Source organism: Simochromis diagramma, unplaced genomic scaffold, assembly GCF_900408965.1.
Source record: "Simochromis diagramma unplaced genomic scaffold, fSimDia1.1 OVJJ01000271.1, whole genome shotgun sequence".
Classification (NCBI taxonomy): domain Eukaryota; kingdom Metazoa; phylum Chordata; class Actinopteri; order Cichliformes; family Cichlidae; genus Simochromis; species Simochromis diagramma.
Window position 1 is genome coordinate 1,145,835 of NW_024386909.1, and position 17,570 is coordinate 1,163,404.

At 40.2% G+C, this 17,570-nt stretch overlaps 1 protein-coding gene across 2 annotated transcripts in view; it reads left to right on the plus strand.

Annotated features, from left to right (window-relative positions):
* The first annotated feature begins 238 nt into the window (after positions 1 to 238).
* The window catches only part of prkdc (protein kinase, DNA-activated, catalytic subunit), a 31,422-nt gene continuing 14,090 nt past the window's right edge, over positions 239 to 17,570 (plus strand). For both annotated transcript variants that reach the window (XM_040036245.1, XM_040036246.1), the window contains exons 1-49: positions 239 to 590; positions 1,312 to 1,388; positions 1,468 to 1,572; positions 1,747 to 1,821; positions 2,010 to 2,118; positions 2,227 to 2,339; positions 2,464 to 2,563; positions 2,635 to 2,690; positions 2,769 to 2,799; positions 2,889 to 3,046; positions 3,191 to 3,337; positions 3,636 to 3,800; positions 3,893 to 4,061; positions 4,191 to 4,240; positions 4,356 to 4,472; positions 4,815 to 4,964; positions 5,145 to 5,254; positions 5,502 to 5,661; positions 5,862 to 5,948; positions 6,083 to 6,202; positions 6,925 to 7,084; positions 7,174 to 7,283; positions 7,564 to 7,651; positions 7,775 to 7,938; positions 8,241 to 8,393; positions 9,762 to 9,869; positions 10,005 to 10,231; positions 10,359 to 10,453; positions 10,721 to 10,823; positions 11,050 to 11,183; positions 11,373 to 11,603; positions 11,730 to 11,956; positions 12,051 to 12,259; positions 12,388 to 12,520; positions 12,637 to 12,795; positions 12,968 to 13,171; positions 13,283 to 13,471; positions 13,632 to 13,736; positions 13,833 to 14,000; positions 14,202 to 14,329; positions 14,465 to 14,672; positions 15,289 to 15,467; positions 15,568 to 15,736; positions 16,192 to 16,257; positions 16,337 to 16,400; positions 16,494 to 16,642; positions 16,824 to 16,964; positions 17,142 to 17,261; positions 17,354 to 17,497. In XM_040036245.1, coding sequence (XP_039892179.1) covers positions 428 to 590; positions 1,312 to 1,388; positions 1,468 to 1,572; positions 1,747 to 1,821; positions 2,010 to 2,118; positions 2,227 to 2,339; positions 2,464 to 2,563; positions 2,635 to 2,690; positions 2,769 to 2,799; positions 2,889 to 3,046; positions 3,191 to 3,337; positions 3,636 to 3,800; positions 3,893 to 4,061; positions 4,191 to 4,240; positions 4,356 to 4,472; positions 4,815 to 4,964; positions 5,145 to 5,254; positions 5,502 to 5,661; positions 5,862 to 5,948; positions 6,083 to 6,202; positions 6,925 to 7,084; positions 7,174 to 7,283; positions 7,564 to 7,651; positions 7,775 to 7,938; positions 8,241 to 8,393; positions 9,762 to 9,869; positions 10,005 to 10,231; positions 10,359 to 10,453; positions 10,721 to 10,823; positions 11,050 to 11,183; positions 11,373 to 11,603; positions 11,730 to 11,956; positions 12,051 to 12,259; positions 12,388 to 12,520; positions 12,637 to 12,795; positions 12,968 to 13,171; positions 13,283 to 13,471; positions 13,632 to 13,736; positions 13,833 to 14,000; positions 14,202 to 14,329; positions 14,465 to 14,672; positions 15,289 to 15,467; positions 15,568 to 15,736; positions 16,192 to 16,257; positions 16,337 to 16,400; positions 16,494 to 16,642; positions 16,824 to 16,964; positions 17,142 to 17,261; positions 17,354 to 17,497 — 6,597 coding nt within the window. In that variant the 5' untranslated portion in view covers positions 239 to 427. The remainder of the gene's footprint in view (positions 591 to 1,311; positions 1,389 to 1,467; positions 1,573 to 1,746; positions 1,822 to 2,009; positions 2,119 to 2,226; positions 2,340 to 2,463; positions 2,564 to 2,634; positions 2,691 to 2,768; positions 2,800 to 2,888; positions 3,047 to 3,190; positions 3,338 to 3,635; positions 3,801 to 3,892; positions 4,062 to 4,190; positions 4,241 to 4,355; positions 4,473 to 4,814; positions 4,965 to 5,144; positions 5,255 to 5,501; positions 5,662 to 5,861; positions 5,949 to 6,082; positions 6,203 to 6,924; positions 7,085 to 7,173; positions 7,284 to 7,563; positions 7,652 to 7,774; positions 7,939 to 8,240; positions 8,394 to 9,761; positions 9,870 to 10,004; positions 10,232 to 10,358; positions 10,454 to 10,720; positions 10,824 to 11,049; positions 11,184 to 11,372; positions 11,604 to 11,729; positions 11,957 to 12,050; positions 12,260 to 12,387; positions 12,521 to 12,636; positions 12,796 to 12,967; positions 13,172 to 13,282; positions 13,472 to 13,631; positions 13,737 to 13,832; positions 14,001 to 14,201; positions 14,330 to 14,464; positions 14,673 to 15,288; positions 15,468 to 15,567; positions 15,737 to 16,191; positions 16,258 to 16,336; positions 16,401 to 16,493; positions 16,643 to 16,823; positions 16,965 to 17,141; positions 17,262 to 17,353; positions 17,498 to 17,570) is intronic.

A 17,570-nucleotide genomic window follows, 5' to 3' on the forward strand; every position in this document is an offset into this window, starting at 1 on the left:
TATACTTCTGTCGCTTTCCTAATATGCAAATATTTGTAGTATTTGATCCGGTAGAGACCTTCAAAACAAATCTTACAAAATTAAAATTTCACAAGCAGATGAATGGAACTACAGTGAAATTCTTCTCTAAATAGTAACGTCTGTTTACAGTGTAATATTACCCCTGTCACTTTATAGGCATTAAATATACACTCGGTCACCCTGTGTACCATTTTTATTTTCGGGGCCTTTATTTTGAAACACACGCAGCTTACATGCTAATGTGATTCTTCCTGATGCGAAGGATTTGGGACTGAATGGCTGTGTGCTGACAGTCTGAAATGTTCAGTGTTTAGCTAGTTAGAAGAACACGTGTTCTCTGTTTGCGGGCTTACCAGATAAATCCACATCTATTTTGCTAATGCTAGCTTAAGCCATCACTCCAGCTATGTCTTCCCACAGCAGCGCTGCAGGAGGAATCCAAGGGCTGCTTCTGAAACTTCACGAATCACTTTCGGACGAAGACACTAGAGCGGCAGCTTTAAAATCTCACGATATTATCGGTGATCTGGTACAGGAGTGCATGGTAACAGCAACCGAGAATGAACTCGGTAAGACAAAAACTCCATTAAACGCTCGCTTTACTGTCCTTCCCAGCCTCCTTTAACAATACGGCAATTTTATCTTTCTGGGGCTTCTGTTGCAGATCATCGTCAAATCTATTGAAAGATAAGGGTTTTGGGTTTTTTTTTTTTAGATGGTACTGATGTGTTCGTCGTGCAGACAATATTCATTAGTAACATCGATAACTTTTTTTAATCAATCAATTTGATGCAAGCTCTTCCGCCAAAACTGGTGGGAGGTAACGTTCAGTCGAAACACAACAAAGAAGAACACACGTGATTCTTTGATGATAAGGAAAGTTTCAAGGTGCATTACAGCTTAAATGCAAATATTTATTGTTGAATAAATAATAGTAATAACGGTTTTAAATGTTATAAAAGCACAAAAAATCAGTAGTTTTGCAGCACAGATCAGAAGTCTGCAGGATGTCGATGCAACCACAGATTCCCTCCATTGCTCTTTATTCCTCAGGGGGGGGCTTTAACTCTTTTGTTCCAACAGTACTCAACACAGATCGCTAATATTACTAGAAAACAAGCGCAATGTTAAACCCTGGTCATCTGTCAGCATCCTACCAAAGTTTAACAACCATGTTTGTCCCAGTACCTGCTCTGTTGGTCTGTAGCAGAACATTTAAAATTGCACAGATGAAAAAAGTACTAAGATTTCTTAATCCGTCTTTTTTTAAATCTTTTTTATGGCATCCAGCACTGCAGACATCTTTATTGTTCTCGGAAGACTATGGGTTGCTTACCTTTCTCAAGAAGTCCCTGGCTTTGGATGAGGTGGGTTTCTCGAACTATGGTAAACAACTATGTAAGTAAGTGTTAAGTTCTCCTGTTGGCTGATATATCTGTTTTCCAGCTGCGGGACACTCGGATTGAAATCCTGTTTTTTTTGGAGAAGTTCTTGGACAAAGTCTCACCAACGCTCAAAGGTTGGGAAAAGACTTACGCCACTGACATAAGGGTAAGTATTCTTTTCCATTATTTATTTATTTTTTTTACATGTCTTTATTGTGTGTTACATGGTAAAGACAGGGCTGTGACCGGTGAGAGGACAGGTATAACTACATCAGCACTGTTACTAGTACAGATTTGCTTTTATATGTGTAAATGTTTTGGTAATTCTGTGCCTTTTAAGGACACATGCATCATCGTGTACACAAAAGACAAAGGAGCCAAATGCAGGACCCCAGTGCTGGAGCTCCTTATTAAGGTTGGTTTCTAGTTAGACTCCAGGAACTGCCCTCAGACCTGAGGAAGAGATCCATTAAAAACAGATTTTTAAATTCCTGTGATCTTGCAATGTTTGTTCTTTAATGGACTTTAGAATTTAAAAGATTTAAAACTGGACTTTTACTTTTGTTCTTCTTAAAGATCATCCTTGTTAATATGTCTCATTAGGTTCTCCAAACTACAAAGGCTTCCAGTGTTGCTGCAAACTTTAGAATCACAAAAATATTTGACAAATATTACAGCGAGCTGTGTGGGAAGAGCAGACTGCCAGATTCAGGCGAGTGCCACTTTAATAAATAAATAAAAAAAAAGGAAGTAAAAAAGATGAAAAGGGTTCTGATTAATTTATTCATTTATTAATTATTATTTGTTACCTTTTTTATAGTCCTCGGAAAAGTCTATGAGTTGCTGGGAGTTCTTGCAGAAGTTCATCCCAGTGAGATGGTCAACAGCTCAGACAAACTCTACAGGGCTTACCTAGGAGAACTGAAAGATCAGGTACGGAGCATTCATACAGAAGAATGATGGAAAAGTTGTGATTAACTAAATGCTAAAAGAAAACAAAAAAAGACTGTCTGATGAGCATGACAGCACCAGCTGGTTTCATCTTTGTTTTTTGCAGATGACCTCTTCAACAAAGGAACCCAAGCTTTTAGTGGTTGCTGGATGTCTGAGAGGAATCACTGCCCTAATGGTCAACTTCACTAAAACCATGGAAGAAGGTGAGTGCTCACCTGTTTCAGCTTAGAGTCATAAGAACTATTTATTACTTGTAATTGTTCCTGATTTGCAGACCCAGCAACATCCAAGGAAATCTTTCAGTACACCTTAAAGTCAATCAGTCCCCAGGTAATTCAGAGAGTGCATTTTCATCAATATTTTAAATTTTTGTTATGTTTCTATAAACTTTATCTTTTTTTTATACAGATGGACATGACTCGATATGCAGTCACGTTTGGTAAGTCTTGTGATTTTTTTTTTTTTTTTTGGCAAACTAATGATAAAACTTTTAAAAAGTAATCTTTCGTTGATCTGTTTCTTTAACAGCCGGCCTCAGGTTGCTCGCCAGACATGCATCCCAGTTCAGCAGCTGCCTCATGGACCACTACAAACCTTTATTTGAAGTCATGTCCAAACTCTGTGGACACATCAATGGGGAAATGAAGAAGACGAGTTACTATGCACTTGAGGCCTTCCTCAAACAGGTGAAACACTTCAAGTCATAGCTGCAAAGGCACAGCCGGACTAACCTTGGATACACGCTAAATAAAATCAGTGGCATGTCTCTGCACATGCACGCTGAGGTTAAGAGTCTAAATATTTTGATGCTTTTTGTGATTATTTGTCAGGTTGCATTGTTGGTGGCTGACAATATCGAGGAGCATAAAACCAAGCTGAAGTTCTTCATGCAGAAGTTCTGCAGCATCATTAAGACCATGGACTCGACATACAAAGAGCTGTCGATTGCCATACGAGGATATGGATACTTTGCAGCGGTACGTCTGTCTCCTGTGATAGCAGTAGTAAATGCAAATCATTTGAGTAACAAGTAGATAAAGTCTGTCCATATGAATGAATTGTTGTAAACTAAAACAGATCTGTACATTGCTTTCAAATAGTCAGTTGTTCCCGGTTGTAGGGTATGCTTAAAGCGGACTTGTGTGCACCGAGGCCCAGTGTGAGATAGATAGGGATTATTTTGAACTGTGAATCATGCAAAGCTACTCTGATGGAGTCCAACACAATGTTGCTCGAAATGAGTGTTTTTTTTTTGTTTCTTTGTTTTTTTTATAGCCATGCAAGAAGGTTTGCCCCCAGGACGTAGACTTGATGTACACCGAGCTGATTCAGCGCTGTAAGCAGATGTACCTGACAGAGTCCGACGGGGAGGATGACAGCTTCTACCAGCTGCCCAGCTTTCTGGACTCGATAGCCAGTGTTCTTATTCACCTGGACAAGGTATATATTCTGTTGCAGTTTACTTTGACGTTAAGTTAAATAACAGCAAATAACGTTGGACTGTAATCTCCTGTTTGTTTCAATGACCCCAGATTCCAGAGGTATATACACCACTGCTAGAGCGCCTCCTTGTGGTGCAGATCGACAGCTTCCCTCAGTACAGCGAGAGAATGCAGATTGCTTGCACCAGGTCCATCCTTAAGGTGCTGGTGGCCATCGCTTCTAAAGGACCCGTTCTATGGAGTTTCATTAGCTCTGTGGGTGAGTGGATCATGAGCACACTGGACCTGCTTCAAACACCCTTAACCCTTTATTAACGTCTGTTATTTATTCATGGCTGTTTAAATGCTTCACTGGAGGACAGGACACTTATCTTTGCCTCTTTTTCAGTTCACCAAGGCTTGATCCGCGTCTGCTCAAAACCTCTCACGCTTTCTGAGGTCAGACTTTTCTTTTTACACAAATGTGTACAGTTTGTAATAACTTGAAGGCTTTTTTGGTGTGGAATTATTTCCTTATTGTTCTAATAAAGTACATTTCTCCATCATCTTGCAGGACACATCAAGCAGTTCCTCCGAGTCTTCCCAAGTTCGCACTGGGAAGTGGAAAGTTCCAGCTAGTCACGACTACCTTGCTCTGTATAAAAACCTTTTAGACTGCGATCGGTTGAAGGTACATTTATGTTCTTACTTGCCTGTTAAAATGCATATTACACATTACATATTATTTAGCTGTGTAATCTTGAAACAGCATTTACATATCTATAGAAAAGTCTATGTTCTGCTGTTAAACTGCAAGGAGTCTTTAAAGTCAGTAGCTAAAATTATGCAGACGTCCTTTGAAGGCCTCATGTGTTCACTGTTTTTAATATTCAGGTGTAGTTGATCCTGACATATGTTCTATGTGCTCTCAATGGTTAAAAACATGCTTTGTGGCTATAAAATGTCATAAATGAAAAGCCATTTGGAAAGCAGCACATTTCATTCACTTCCTCACTTGTGCCGTCCTCTGCAGGATTCAGGTTTTTTGGATGGAGCGTTTGAAAGTCAGAATGCAGCTCTCGGGTCTTTGAGCCGTCTCCTGTATGATGAGTTGGTGAAGTCGATTCTGCGTATCGTGGAAAAACTGGACTTGTCAGTGCAAAAAGTAACAACAGGAGAGGAGGTAGGGTCTCACGCTAATGTTACGTTTTTATGTATTTTTCTTCATTGACCCATACATGGGAGTTGGCAGATGCACAGGGTATTTTTATTAGCATCAGTTTAAACAGAGCACATTTAGTTTTTCAAAAGCGTTTCTGCTGGTTGACCTTCATCACCTGCCACTTATCTCTGTGTTGACCAGGCTCCAGATGATGCAGCCCACATCCTGCCCTCGTCCGACCCCACTGCTCACCTGCTCCCCAATAAGGTCAAAGACTTCACCGCCTTTATCAATCTGGTGGACTTCTGCAGGTAACTGAGACAGAACTTTCCACTTTTTCCACATGGGAGCGGAACTGTGTGGGATTCTTTTTATATGTGCTTTTCCCACTAGTGTGAATTTGGCCAAGTACAGCTGATCTATGCATTTTTTTATGCCCCAGTTTCCACTGTCTTCCACCTTGGACACTGGTTTACATCACATTATAATATAAGAAACAGCCACCCATATTTTGTTTCACAACTGGAGTGAAAACTTTTTTTTCCCCTGCTTCCACAGTGAGTTGTTGCTGAATAAACACATGGAGTATTTTCACTCTTGGATGTATCCCCTAAGTCATGAGCTCATCCTCCACTCCATAAGAAATCCTCTTGTCAGTGGCTTTTACAAGCTGCTTTCTGTCACCATGAAAATTGCCAAGAGAATAAAGTACTACCAGGTAGGTTTTTTATTTTTGGGATATTTGAAAAATGAATTTTGCCAGCTGCTCATGAAGCAAGAATATCAAGTTGTGTTTCATCATGTCTTATAAATCAAATAAATTTGTTTATCATTAAGATTCTATGTAGCCGGTGAGGCTTGTTCATCGTAAGTGTTTCCATTAAATACATAATATAATACATATCTGCCTTTGAACAGGGAGTTGGACTGAGAAACTCGACATCCCCCCAGAGTGACTCTGTGAAAACTGCTTGTTTTGCACTCTTCTCCAAGTTTGGAAAAGAGGTAGCTTCTCATTACAGCGCTTTTGCAGGAATGTTGTAAACATGCTTTCTGCTACTATAAAGTGAAATAGAGCTGTACTGTGGAATTTAAAGTGTATGTTTTTATGTATTTATGTGACATTTTTTTCTGGCTAGGTGTGTGTCAGAATGAAGCAGTACAAAGATGAGCTCCTGGCATCCTGCTTGACTTTTGTCCTCTCATTGCACCACAACATTGTAGCTCTGGACATCAAGGCCTATTGTCCTGCTCTTGAGGTGGGATTCTTTTCTTCTTTTTTTTTTGCTCCATGATATATTTCTAATGATATATTTCTGTGCAAAAACGCTAATGTACACTAATGTTCAGCTGCAGTGATAGTTGAGAGGCTGTAGGAATATTCAGAACTAGCTTAATTACAAAATAAACAAATAACCAGTTGAGTATAAATCTCAACCCAGTGACATTTAACAGCAGGTGCCCAAGTAAGTGCGACTACAAGCAAAGTACTTAGCAAGCTAGCTGTCAGGCAAACGTTAGCTAAAATGTATCAGGTAAATTGGTTGCTAAAAATGTTTATTTACTATAAAATATCGGAAAATTTTAGATAAATATTTTGAATATGTTTATTAAATAGTAGTTATTAGTGTCAACAATTGAATTTATGCTGAATTAATAAATGTAATAATAAAAGCTAAACAGTTAGCCTAGCTGAATAGCTTGGCTTTTTTTTTGGCTCTAAACTGCTTTTAGAGCCGCTTTTTTATTAAGAAAAGTGAAAATGAAAATAAATTAATTAATAAAAGCCAGTTTACCTTTGCACCTTGTTTAATGGTGTCAGTAAGTTTTCTATATTTCCCTGATAGGGCTAAGAGGATAAACAACCAAAGTGGGAAAGCTCTGGTTTAATTTTTCTTTTCATTAATTGTAATTTTTACCATATGTGCTACCTGATTCTGAAGACTTATATGTGTCTGTGTGTACTTGTAAATGGGTCTAGACTGCTCTGAAATTAGGCCTGAGCCACATTCCTTTGGCCAACGCAGCCTTAGATGCTCTTGAGGACTGGTCCTCACACATTCCTCTGAAGACGATGCAGCCCTGCTACACCAGTGTCCTTCCTCTTCTGGACGGATACCTGAAAACCTCCTCCACTGACAGTAAGAAGGATGATAGCTGAGCTAAATCACAGCTGGTCAGTTGGACATATCATAAACAAAAAGTGTAAATCTGTTGTTGTTTACTTTAGACAAAGATGAGAGCAACTGGGAGGTGATATCGTCTTTGTCTTCAAAAAGTGACAGAGGATACAGCAGGGTGATGAGCAGGCTTCTGAAGAAATCCGACCAGCTTTCTATGGTAATTGATTAGAAGCAACTTGCTCATGCAATACTCATAATGAAGGAGAAGTCTCATTGTTATAACAAAAACTCCTAATTAAGACGTTTCTGTTTTTATTTATGTGTCAACCACCATATCAGTTGTAGTCACTACACAGCCAGATTAATGCACAATTCAGTGTTATTGTGTGTTTCCATTTTTTGTACAAATGCAAAACACAACAGTCACGATCAATAACATTGAACTACTTTTTATTTAGCAACGAGTCCAAAAACTTAATATTAACCTTTGTTTGTAGGAAGATGCTCCTCTTGTCAAGGTGAGGCTGAGGGTGGTGAAGCTACTCGGTCACTTGGGAGGAAAGTTAAATAGAAACCTTGTAACTGGTAAGGATTTCTAAAACCAACCCTTTTTAAAGTTTTTTTTTTTTTAAATATTCTACTCTATTTTACATCGATTTGTTATTGTGATGTATTTCTGTTAACATAAGCCTCTGCTCTGGCATTTAGTGGTCTCCTCAGAAGAAATGATGAAGAAATTTGTGTCTTGGGATACTGAGAAAAGACTCAGCTTTGCAGTGCCATTCAAGGATATGAAGCCGGTCATCTTCCTCGACCCATTTTTGCCTCGGATCAGTGAGCTGGCTCTTTCCACAAGTGACAGACAAACTAAAGTAAGTCCTCTAACAGTCGTTTTTGAACATGGCAAGATACTACACCCATGTTGCTCTCCGATACATCCATCGGAGTGGGAATGTGTATGAATGTTAGATAGTAAGCACTTAACAACTTAGAAAATGTGCTTGCGTGATTGGGTGAATGAATTAGTTGTATAAAATGCTTTGAGGGCTCAGAGTAGAAAAGCACTATGTTGCCAGTCTATTTACCATCACTTGGAGTTTAAAAAAAGAAAATTCTGTGAGTCACACTTATCAACATCCACTTTGCTCAGAATTACTCCCTGTCTTTGATGTAGGTAGCAGCTTGTGAGCTGCTCCACAGCATGGTGGTCTACATGGTTGGGAAGAGTGCCCAGATGGCTGAAGGAGAGAATACATTGCCACCTATGTACAAGCTACACAAACGACTGTTTCCTGTCCTACTACGTCTGGCTTGCGATGTTGATCAGGTATTTCATTTCATCTATATGCTGACGATTGCCAGCTTTATCTACCTTTTAGTCACTCTGATAGCTCCTCGATTGGACTCCTGCTTGATTGTCTTAGCGATTGTTAAGTCATGGATCGCCCTAAATTTTTAAAAATTTTAATGAACGTAAAACAGAAGCAATTTTTCCTCTGGTACCCCTCACCTGAAGAGCTTGGTTACTAGTCTTGGGGTAACAATCGACACTGCTGTTAGTTTTGATGGCCACATAAATGGGGTGGTGAAATCTTGATTCTATTACCTCAGATGTCTGTCAAAGGTTAAGCCTTTTCTTTCCAGACGCGACTTGGAAACTGTCATCCATGCTTTTATAACCTCACGCTTGGATTACTGCAACTCCCTTTTAATAGGGGTTGGCCAGGGCACTGCAACTGGTGCAGAATGCTGCGGCATGTTTTTAAATGGTAAAAGAAAATTTGAGCATATTACTCTGGTTCTGGCCGCCTTACACTGGCTTCCAATTGAATTTACGATCTATTTTAAAATCCTTTTACTGGTTTTTAAATCCTTAAATGGTCTGGCACCTGTATAACTGTCTGATCTGCTGAAGCCCTATGTCCCCCCTCGCTCACTCCAGTCAGCTGAGCAGTCCCTAAATCACGGCTGAAACTTAGATGAGACCGAGCGTTCGCTATTGTGGCCCTGAAGCTTTGCAATGATCTTCCTCTTCACGTTAAGCAATCTACATCAGTGCTGGTTTTTAAATCCAGATTAAAAACTCATTTTTATTCCCTATCCTTTGACTCAGTGGGTAACTGACACTGTTATTTTATTGTTATTTATTTATTGTATTTATTATTCTTATTGTATTTTTTATATTTATGCTTTACAGCACTTTGGTCGGCCATGTGTCGTGTTTTTTTAAAGTGCTATATAAATTTATGGTATGGTATTTTTTCCCCATCAAACTGTCTTAATGGTAATTGAGATGTTGGCTAATAAGTCCTCTAAAGAAATCAGAGAATTTCTAAAAGATTACAAATTCTTTATGAGAGCAAAGAAAGATTTTTGGTGTGTGTTTAATGAGAAGTGCATGTGCCTTTAAACAGGCAGGTGTAGCAAACACCAGCTCTGTCCTGCTGAGTGCCACCAACTGAGATTTGTCCATTTAAATAAATAAATCATGCTGAACAACATATTTACAGCTATATGGAGATGACGTGGTGGATGATCTGTACAGGCAACATAGAACATCTCATCCAAGCTACTTTATAAATTGCTGTGATAGAAATAAATAAAAAAAATTGAAGAAACAGAACTAAACATTAAGCACACTTGCTCACTGCCTTGTTTAGACCCTGACTTTTTTCTTTCTGGATTTCTTTGCTAGGTAACCAGACAGCTGTTTGAACCACTGGTTATGCAGCTCATTCACTGGTTCACAAATAACAAGAAGTTTGAGAGCCAGGACACAGTTGCTGTTCTTGAGGCCATCCTGGTAAGCGTTTGAATACTACAGTTCTAGGTTAAACACAGTTTTTGAGTCGTTTCCCTTTATTCCCTTTCCATCATTGGTCACACAGGAGCTGTTTCTCTGTAATAGTTTAAGCCTCACATGGTTTGCTCTCTTCAGGACGGCGTGGTCGACCCAATGGACAGCACTCTCAGAGACTTCTGTGGCCGCTGCATTGAAGAGTTTGTCAAATGGTCTATCAAGCAAACCACCCCCAAGCAGCAGGAGAGGAGTCCCACCAACATGAAGTCTTTGTTTAAGCGCATCTACAGCTTGGCTCTCCACCCCAATGGCTTCAAAAGACTTGGTGCTGCCTTAGCATTCAATAGCATCTACAGACAATTCAGGTGGAAAGGAATTCTGTCTGTCTACTCGCATTTTACCCTCTAAATTGTGACCATGGCCATTAACTGGGTCCTTTGAATTTAGGGATATTATGCTGTGCTGAATGCAGTCATCTGTGTCTCTCTCCAGGGAGGAAAATTCATTGGTGGAACAGTTTGTCTTCGAGGTTCTCGTCATATTTGTCGAAAGTCTGGCTCTTGCACACTCAGATGAACGATCTATGGGTAATTGTCACATCAGCATTGTAGACTGTGCACTCGGATTTTCATGTCATTATCAACCTCTCCCTCTCTCATTAAAGACAGATTATGTAACATAAACATTTGTTTATTTATTTATGCCTGAATTTGCACAAACTGATTTATAGGAATTATATTTCAAGAAAATATGCAAAAAAGTTTGTATAGTGTGTTTTTATATTTGGTCAAATATGTTGAAGGGTATTTCTTTTAGGATTTGTGATGCTTTTCTTGCAACTCCCTCATACTCAGGTACATTGCAGCAGTGTGGCAGTGCCATTGACCATTTAAAAAGAATAATCAAACACAAGGCTCCCAGTCTCAATCACCACAATGCAAAGAGACGCATCCCAAGGTTGGTACCATGGTGAAAATGAAAATCCTTTCTACTTCTTTGCTTTTATTAAATGTGCATTCAATTTATACGTCCAATGATGTCGATTTTGCAGTATATCACACTGTGACCTAACATTGCCACTCGTCTCCATATGAAAACAAAAGAACGATGGAATAATTAAGGATAAAAATTAGCACATTTCAAACAGTTTAAATATTGTTCTTTCTTTCTTGCTCTTTTTCAGAGGCTTTCCGCCCGATGAGAAGCTGTGCCTCTCAGATGTGGTTTCATGGCTCTTGGAGCAATGTGGCCGCCCTCAGACTGAGTGTCGCCATAAATGCATGGAGCTCCTGTATGAGTTTATCCCCCTCCTCCCAGGTGAGAACCAACAGTTTAATTTTTGCAAAGGTGACCTGAAAATTTAAAATGGGCACATGCAAATTAAAAAAAGAAAACCCACTTAAAAAAAATTAATTGAGATTTACAGTTTAGCTTAATAACTACCCTGCTACTCTAAATGAACTTCTGCCAAACATGTCAGTAAATTCCTGAATGTGTGTGACTTAGGGAAGAAATCCCCACCTCAGTGGGTGGATGGCATGCTGAAGGATCATGGCACAGACTTTCTGATGTCACAGTTTGAGGGCGGAGGTCTCCTCTCCCAACCAACACTCAGGGACCTGACGAGCCCTTTCAGTGTCCGAGCCACGCTGCAGTGGCTGGACCTCCTGCTGGCTGTTCTGGACTGCTACAACACTTTCATCGGCCTACACATTATCAAGCCTCAGTACATTCTAAGTAAGTCTATATTTGTGCCAAAGTTTCTCCAAGTTCACTGCTCTGCATAACATTATCAAATGAATTCTACATCAGTTTGGTGGATTCCAGTGATTCCAATTAATCTCTGCTTATTTGATGTTCAAGGCTCAAAAGACAAATCGAGGTTTCTCAAAGCTCTGCATTTCTTTCTGACGGAGCTGGCAACTCATGAACTGGTAGCAGCAGAGAGCTGTTTCCCACTTGGTGAGAAGACCTCACACTTCAGCCCAAGAGAGGTGGAGCAGTACAACTACAGCAAATGCACCATCATTGTCCGCCTGCTGGAGTTCACCACAATGATTCTTGCCAAAGGAGACAAGGAGCTTTGGAAGGTATCGCTGAATTACAAGAACTGACAATAAGTAACTTGGTGCTGATTCTTCCATTTCAAAGTTTTACTCATCATGTCCTTATTTTTATTCATAGTCTCTGGAACAAGAGTTTTTATGCTCAGTTTTTTTCGAGCTGACTGCGATGGTGGTTTGCGAGCCGTCCGCTGTAGGCTTCAACATGGCAGATGTGGAGGTAATGAAGAACCTACCAGAAGTGTGTGTTCCTCTACTGAAAGCACTGCTGGCCTCACCTTACTGCAGTCGTCTGGAAAGCAGCTTGAGGACAAAAATCTCATGTAAAAGGTTGAGTGCTCTTATTTGTTAAAGAAAGATACGTAGGGCTTTAATTTGACTCTGCAGCACTGGTGCAATTATCAAAACCACTAATGTTTTGGTTTTTTCCTCCTAAATTTCTTTAATGAACACTGTAGTGTAGAGGGCTTGTGCAACGTAGACCTGTACCATTCCAGCACTCTCAGCCACCATGACCAGATGGAAATGGTTCTGTCTTCCTGTAAGCAAATTCACAAAGCCGGCTTCCTCAGCTCCATCCTGCACAGCCAGGTATGAACATTAAACCAAAGTAAGGTTGCCTGGATATTTTATTATTTATTTATAACACGTACTGCATCATCTCTACTGAATGCACTGCCGTAAGATCTTTTTGTGTGTTCCTTAAGGATTCATCTTATGGCAAAAAACTTGGATCCCAGCTTCTAATGACGGTGTATAAAGGCATAGCACCAGGAGAAGAAAGGAAGGCACTTCCATCCTTAGACGTAAACACCAGGAGAGTTGCAGATGGTCTGCTTCAGCTTGCGTTTTCTCTCAGTCAGCAGGTCAGTGTTGCTGCTCAATCTGGTGTTAGTGAAACATCAAACTGAGTCACTGAACTAAAAAGCAAACTGGGACTGATAAGATTCCCATTTTGAGCAGTGTTGCTGTGAAGGTAACTAGTGTTTGAGGTAACAGTGCTTTCTAACGCTGTGCATTATTGCTATTTCTTTGCAGAGCGAGCAGTTGGTAGATTTGCTCTTGAACACCATCATGCTTTCTGTGCCCGTGTCTGGAAGTCACAGCCACAACTTCCTGAGCTTCTCGCATGGCGAGTACTTCTACAGCCTTTTTCAGGCGACCATCAACACTGAGCTGCTGAGAAGTCTGAACACAACAGTGCCACGCCTGATGAAAGCTTCTTCCCAAAACCCCAGCATGGTACTTGTCATTTTTAGTTAGTTTACGATAAAACTGTAACGACGGGCATCTGAAGACGGATAACTTCTTGTTTTCTCATTACAAACTTGATTTTTATTTTCTGGTGTTCAGGTGAGCGTGTTGCTGAATGGCATGCTGGACCACAGCTTTAAAGAACGATCGGTGAGGAAGACTCAGGGGAAGCAGCTGGTTGAAGAGGTGCTAAAACGATGGATGAGCCTGCAGTCATGGTGGGAGGGAGATTCTTCCACCCCAGAGAGCAAAACTGCCATCCTCCTGCTGCTCTCCAAGCTTCTGCAGGTATCAGGAGGATCATCTATCTCTGCTGTCTGCCCCCTGCTAAAAAGCCATAAACTAAAACTGTGAAAATATGTTAAGACCTTTGTAATAGTAATAGTGCAGATATATTGGTGTTTCTTTTCATTTTAGTTCATTTTATTGAATTTCTCTCTCTGAACAGATTGACTCCTCTGTCTGCTCCGATATAAAACATGAAGCATTCAGACAGGTGTTTTCCACTTTCACTGTGCTGCTGGTTGACATGAATCTGCCGCTGAATCTCAAGGTAGTAACAGATTTTATTTAAGTTACGGGACAGTTTTATGTATTAAGTTATTTTCTAGTCGGTGAAACTTTATGCTGAACTCAATCAATTTTTCAGAGCCAGGCTCTGCTGGTGTTGCCCTTCTTCACAACACTCCCAGAGGAGCCACTAGCTGAGCTGCAGGTAGCGCTCGACACCCTGGTGGCTTCACACTTCCCCATGCAGTCTGATGAGTTTGCTAAGGGCTCCCTTCATCGCAACAACTACATGGACTGTGTCCGAAAGGTACACAGTGGGATTTAGAAAGTAGTAGTAGTGTGCGTGCCTGCGTGAAATACCCTTTGATCTGACTACAAAAGATTGGTTATACATGAGGATATATATATATATATAAGGAGATGGATGGATGGTTTTACTGACAATTTGCTTTGGAGGTTGTTGATTTAGACCATTGCAGCTATCAGCTCTACATCTTCCATCTCTTAGTTCCTGGACGCCCTGGAGCTTTCTCAGAGCCCACTCCTGCTCAAACTACTTGCGGGAATTTTGTGTCGAGACACAAAACACATCATGGAGGACCAGTTCCAAACCTGTTTCCAAAGAACTACCAAGCGGTAGGCAAAAGTTTTTAATTTGTTAGAGCCACATTACAGCAGTGACTCTATAGACCTTTACTGTTCCACTACAAGGAGATATAGTTGTATGAGTTGCTTTCATTATGTGCAATGTTTTTGCCAATGTCTGTTTAGGGCAAGCGTTGAGCGGCAGCTCCAGCTGCTGTGTACAGTTTACGGGGTGATTCAACAAGGTGACGTGCCGATGAGCTCCATGCTGCAGGCCATGATGGAGAGAGTTCTGCTGCCTCTGGCCTCTCACTGCAGCGCCAAGGCCCTGAATGACTTCTTCATCACAAACGTCTTTGACATAATTTCTTTCCTGCTCAGTCGATTCACCAAGGTTTGCCTCTGAACACTGTTAACAGTGATCTAGTTAACTGGATATTTTTCTTCACTGATGTAAATTGTGGACAATAACTGAAAAATCTGAAGTCCCCGCTAATTTTGGCAGGAATGCTGGCAGGAACATTGCTGTCAGCATTGATGTTGTTGATGGCATCAGTTATCACGTTGCAGCATCCTCCCTAAAAGTGTTAGAATACGATCAGTATTGGTCACATTAGGAGTGCCTGCTATGGGATTGGCTCTCAGTAAAGCACTCGCTTTACTGAGAGTCTCATGTTCTGTCAGTCTCCCCAATTTCTTTTCAGTTAACCAGAGGAAATGTTCCTCATCTTCAAATTTCTGACATGAGTCTAGCAGCAGAGCACACATTCAGCATTCAGAGCTAATTCAACTGGACATGAAAGGTTTTCTGTCACCTCTGTAAGAGTCACTCTGATCAAGCATGAACCCAGTTTTATTCCATTTAGTGCATCTTTTTATTTGTTGACATGCCTGTGTTGTTGTGCTGGCCACTGCCTGTCAAATGAAAGACGAGAAACTCTGTCCCATTCTGTTTTTGTATCATTGTTATTATTTAACCTGAACTATGATCATTCATTTCTCACTTTCAGTCAAGCGAGACAGCCTTTGAGGTCCAATTGCTGAAGAAGAATGGCTGCTACAAGCTGATGGAGCTTTTGTATTCACGGCTTCCCAAAGAAGAGGTTTACTCAAAAGAGTCCCGCATTAATCAAGCCTACTGTCGCTCTGAGAAAACTGAGGGAAACGAGATGTCCAAGACTTTGATCAAGTAGGCCTCTCCAGCGCTTTGGTCACTTAAATTCCATTTTTATTTCATGAATAAGTGATTCATTCGTCATATATGATTACATACATTTTATTTCAATTAGGTCGTGTTTTGAAGCCTTCACTGAGAACATGGCTGGTGAGACTCAGTTCCTTGAACTCCGGAGACGCTATCACTGCACTTCGTACAACTGCGCCATCGCCGTCATCAGCTGCAGCTTCAGCGAGCCCAAATTCTACCATGGCTTCCTCTTCAGTGAGAAACCTGAGAAGGTAGTGCTTCGTTTGTATAAATACACCAACGTCTCTCAGACGGCGTAGTTTAGTACAATGCAGTACAAACTACTTTTTTTTTTTTAGTTTATTTAATAGAAAAATTGGATATTGTGCTCACACTGATTAGTGTGTAATTGTGTCTTTCAACAAAGTGATGCATGCTGATAAATTTAGAATTAAACAGAAACACTCCAGCTTGTGCTTTTGATCCCTGCTGGCTGACTAAAACATGTTTGTCCTGTCGCACACGATCCTTTAGCAGGGATTATGTGCTTAAATTAGGAGGAGCAAGAAAACAAAACTCAGTTGACCATAATCTGCATTCTACTGACATCTAGTGGTGACATTTAAACACTGTTACTTGTGATACTCTGTAATTCATATAAAGTGGTAAAAAGTTTACGGTTAGTGACTTCACAGGACCTTACTGATGGTGTTTTCTTTTGTTCCAGAATCAGTTTATTCTTGAAAACATTATTGATGTTGAAAGGACCTACAACTTTCCAATTGAAATTGAGGTATGTGTTGTTGTTTTTTTTGTTTTTTTCTGCTAGTTTTAGTCATGGTTTATTAATTTATTTTTTTTAAACATTGCAGGTCCCACTTGAGAGGAAAAAGAAATACGTTATGATTCGAAAAGAAGTAAATGAAGACAATGGAGGTAAGAAGTGTTTCTGTTTGTCACAGACGTATAAATGTATCTTACTGCAGCTTGACGGTGTGTGTTTCTGTGATTTATTTGTGGTTTCCACAGAAGCTCCAGTCTATCTGTCCTCCCAGTCATACATGGCTGACAGCAGCCTGAGCGAGGAGATGAGCCAGTTTGACTTTTCCACAGGAGTCCAAAGCTTTTCCTTCAGTTCCCAAAACCCAGAAGGAGAAAAGCAGGCTGTTGCAAAAAGAGTTAGTTTTTTCTGTCTTTTAAAATGAGAACACAGGAGTTTAAAATGACTATTGTATAACCAGTTGAACATTTTTGAAAGCCCCAATGGAAACCAGTGTTAAGGATAAGTCATTTGCTGTTTCAAAATGGCTCTGGTTTCATGGTTATCAAGAAGGTTTGCTAACGTGTTTGTAAATCTAGGAGACAGAGGAGATGAGCCCGTCCCATGATGCAATGGTTGATCTAGAAATGGATGAGCTAAACCAGCATGAATGCATGACGACCATGACTGCTCTTATTGGGCACATGCAAAGGAACAACATAACCCCCAAAACTGAACAGGTCAGTGCCAAAGTACGGCAGGTTTTCATTATTTATAACAGGATTAAGTAAGTCTGACGTTTACTTCAAATCCTAAAAATTTTCATGTAATTACAACTCTCTAATTAATCTCTGTAATGAATATTATGAATGTATGATGACTACTGAGGAGTTTGTGTCAAATGCTCTGTAAAACAGGGAAATGTGCCCAGTGAGCTTCCTCCATGGATGAAATTCCTACATGGAAAACTGGCAAATCCATCAACACCTCTGAACATTCGACTCTTCATCTCTAAGCTGATCATCAACACAGAGGAGGTGGATGTCCCTCAGTTAATTCTTTCAAATATAGAAATTAGTTAATAAAATAGGTTGTACGACTCATTTTGTTTTTTCTTTTTTTTCTCCAGGTGTTTCGGCCTTATGCCAAGTACTGGCTTGGGCCACTTCTACAGCTTGTTGTCTCTGGAAACACTGGAGGAGTGGGGATCCATTTTATGGTGGTGGATGTGGTGGTTACGGTGCTATCCTGGACAAGCCTGGCTACACCCAAAGTTTGTCATAGCCCAATTTATGAATGTGAAAACGTGGCACCAAATCAGCTGCGATTCAGTTAATTTATTTATT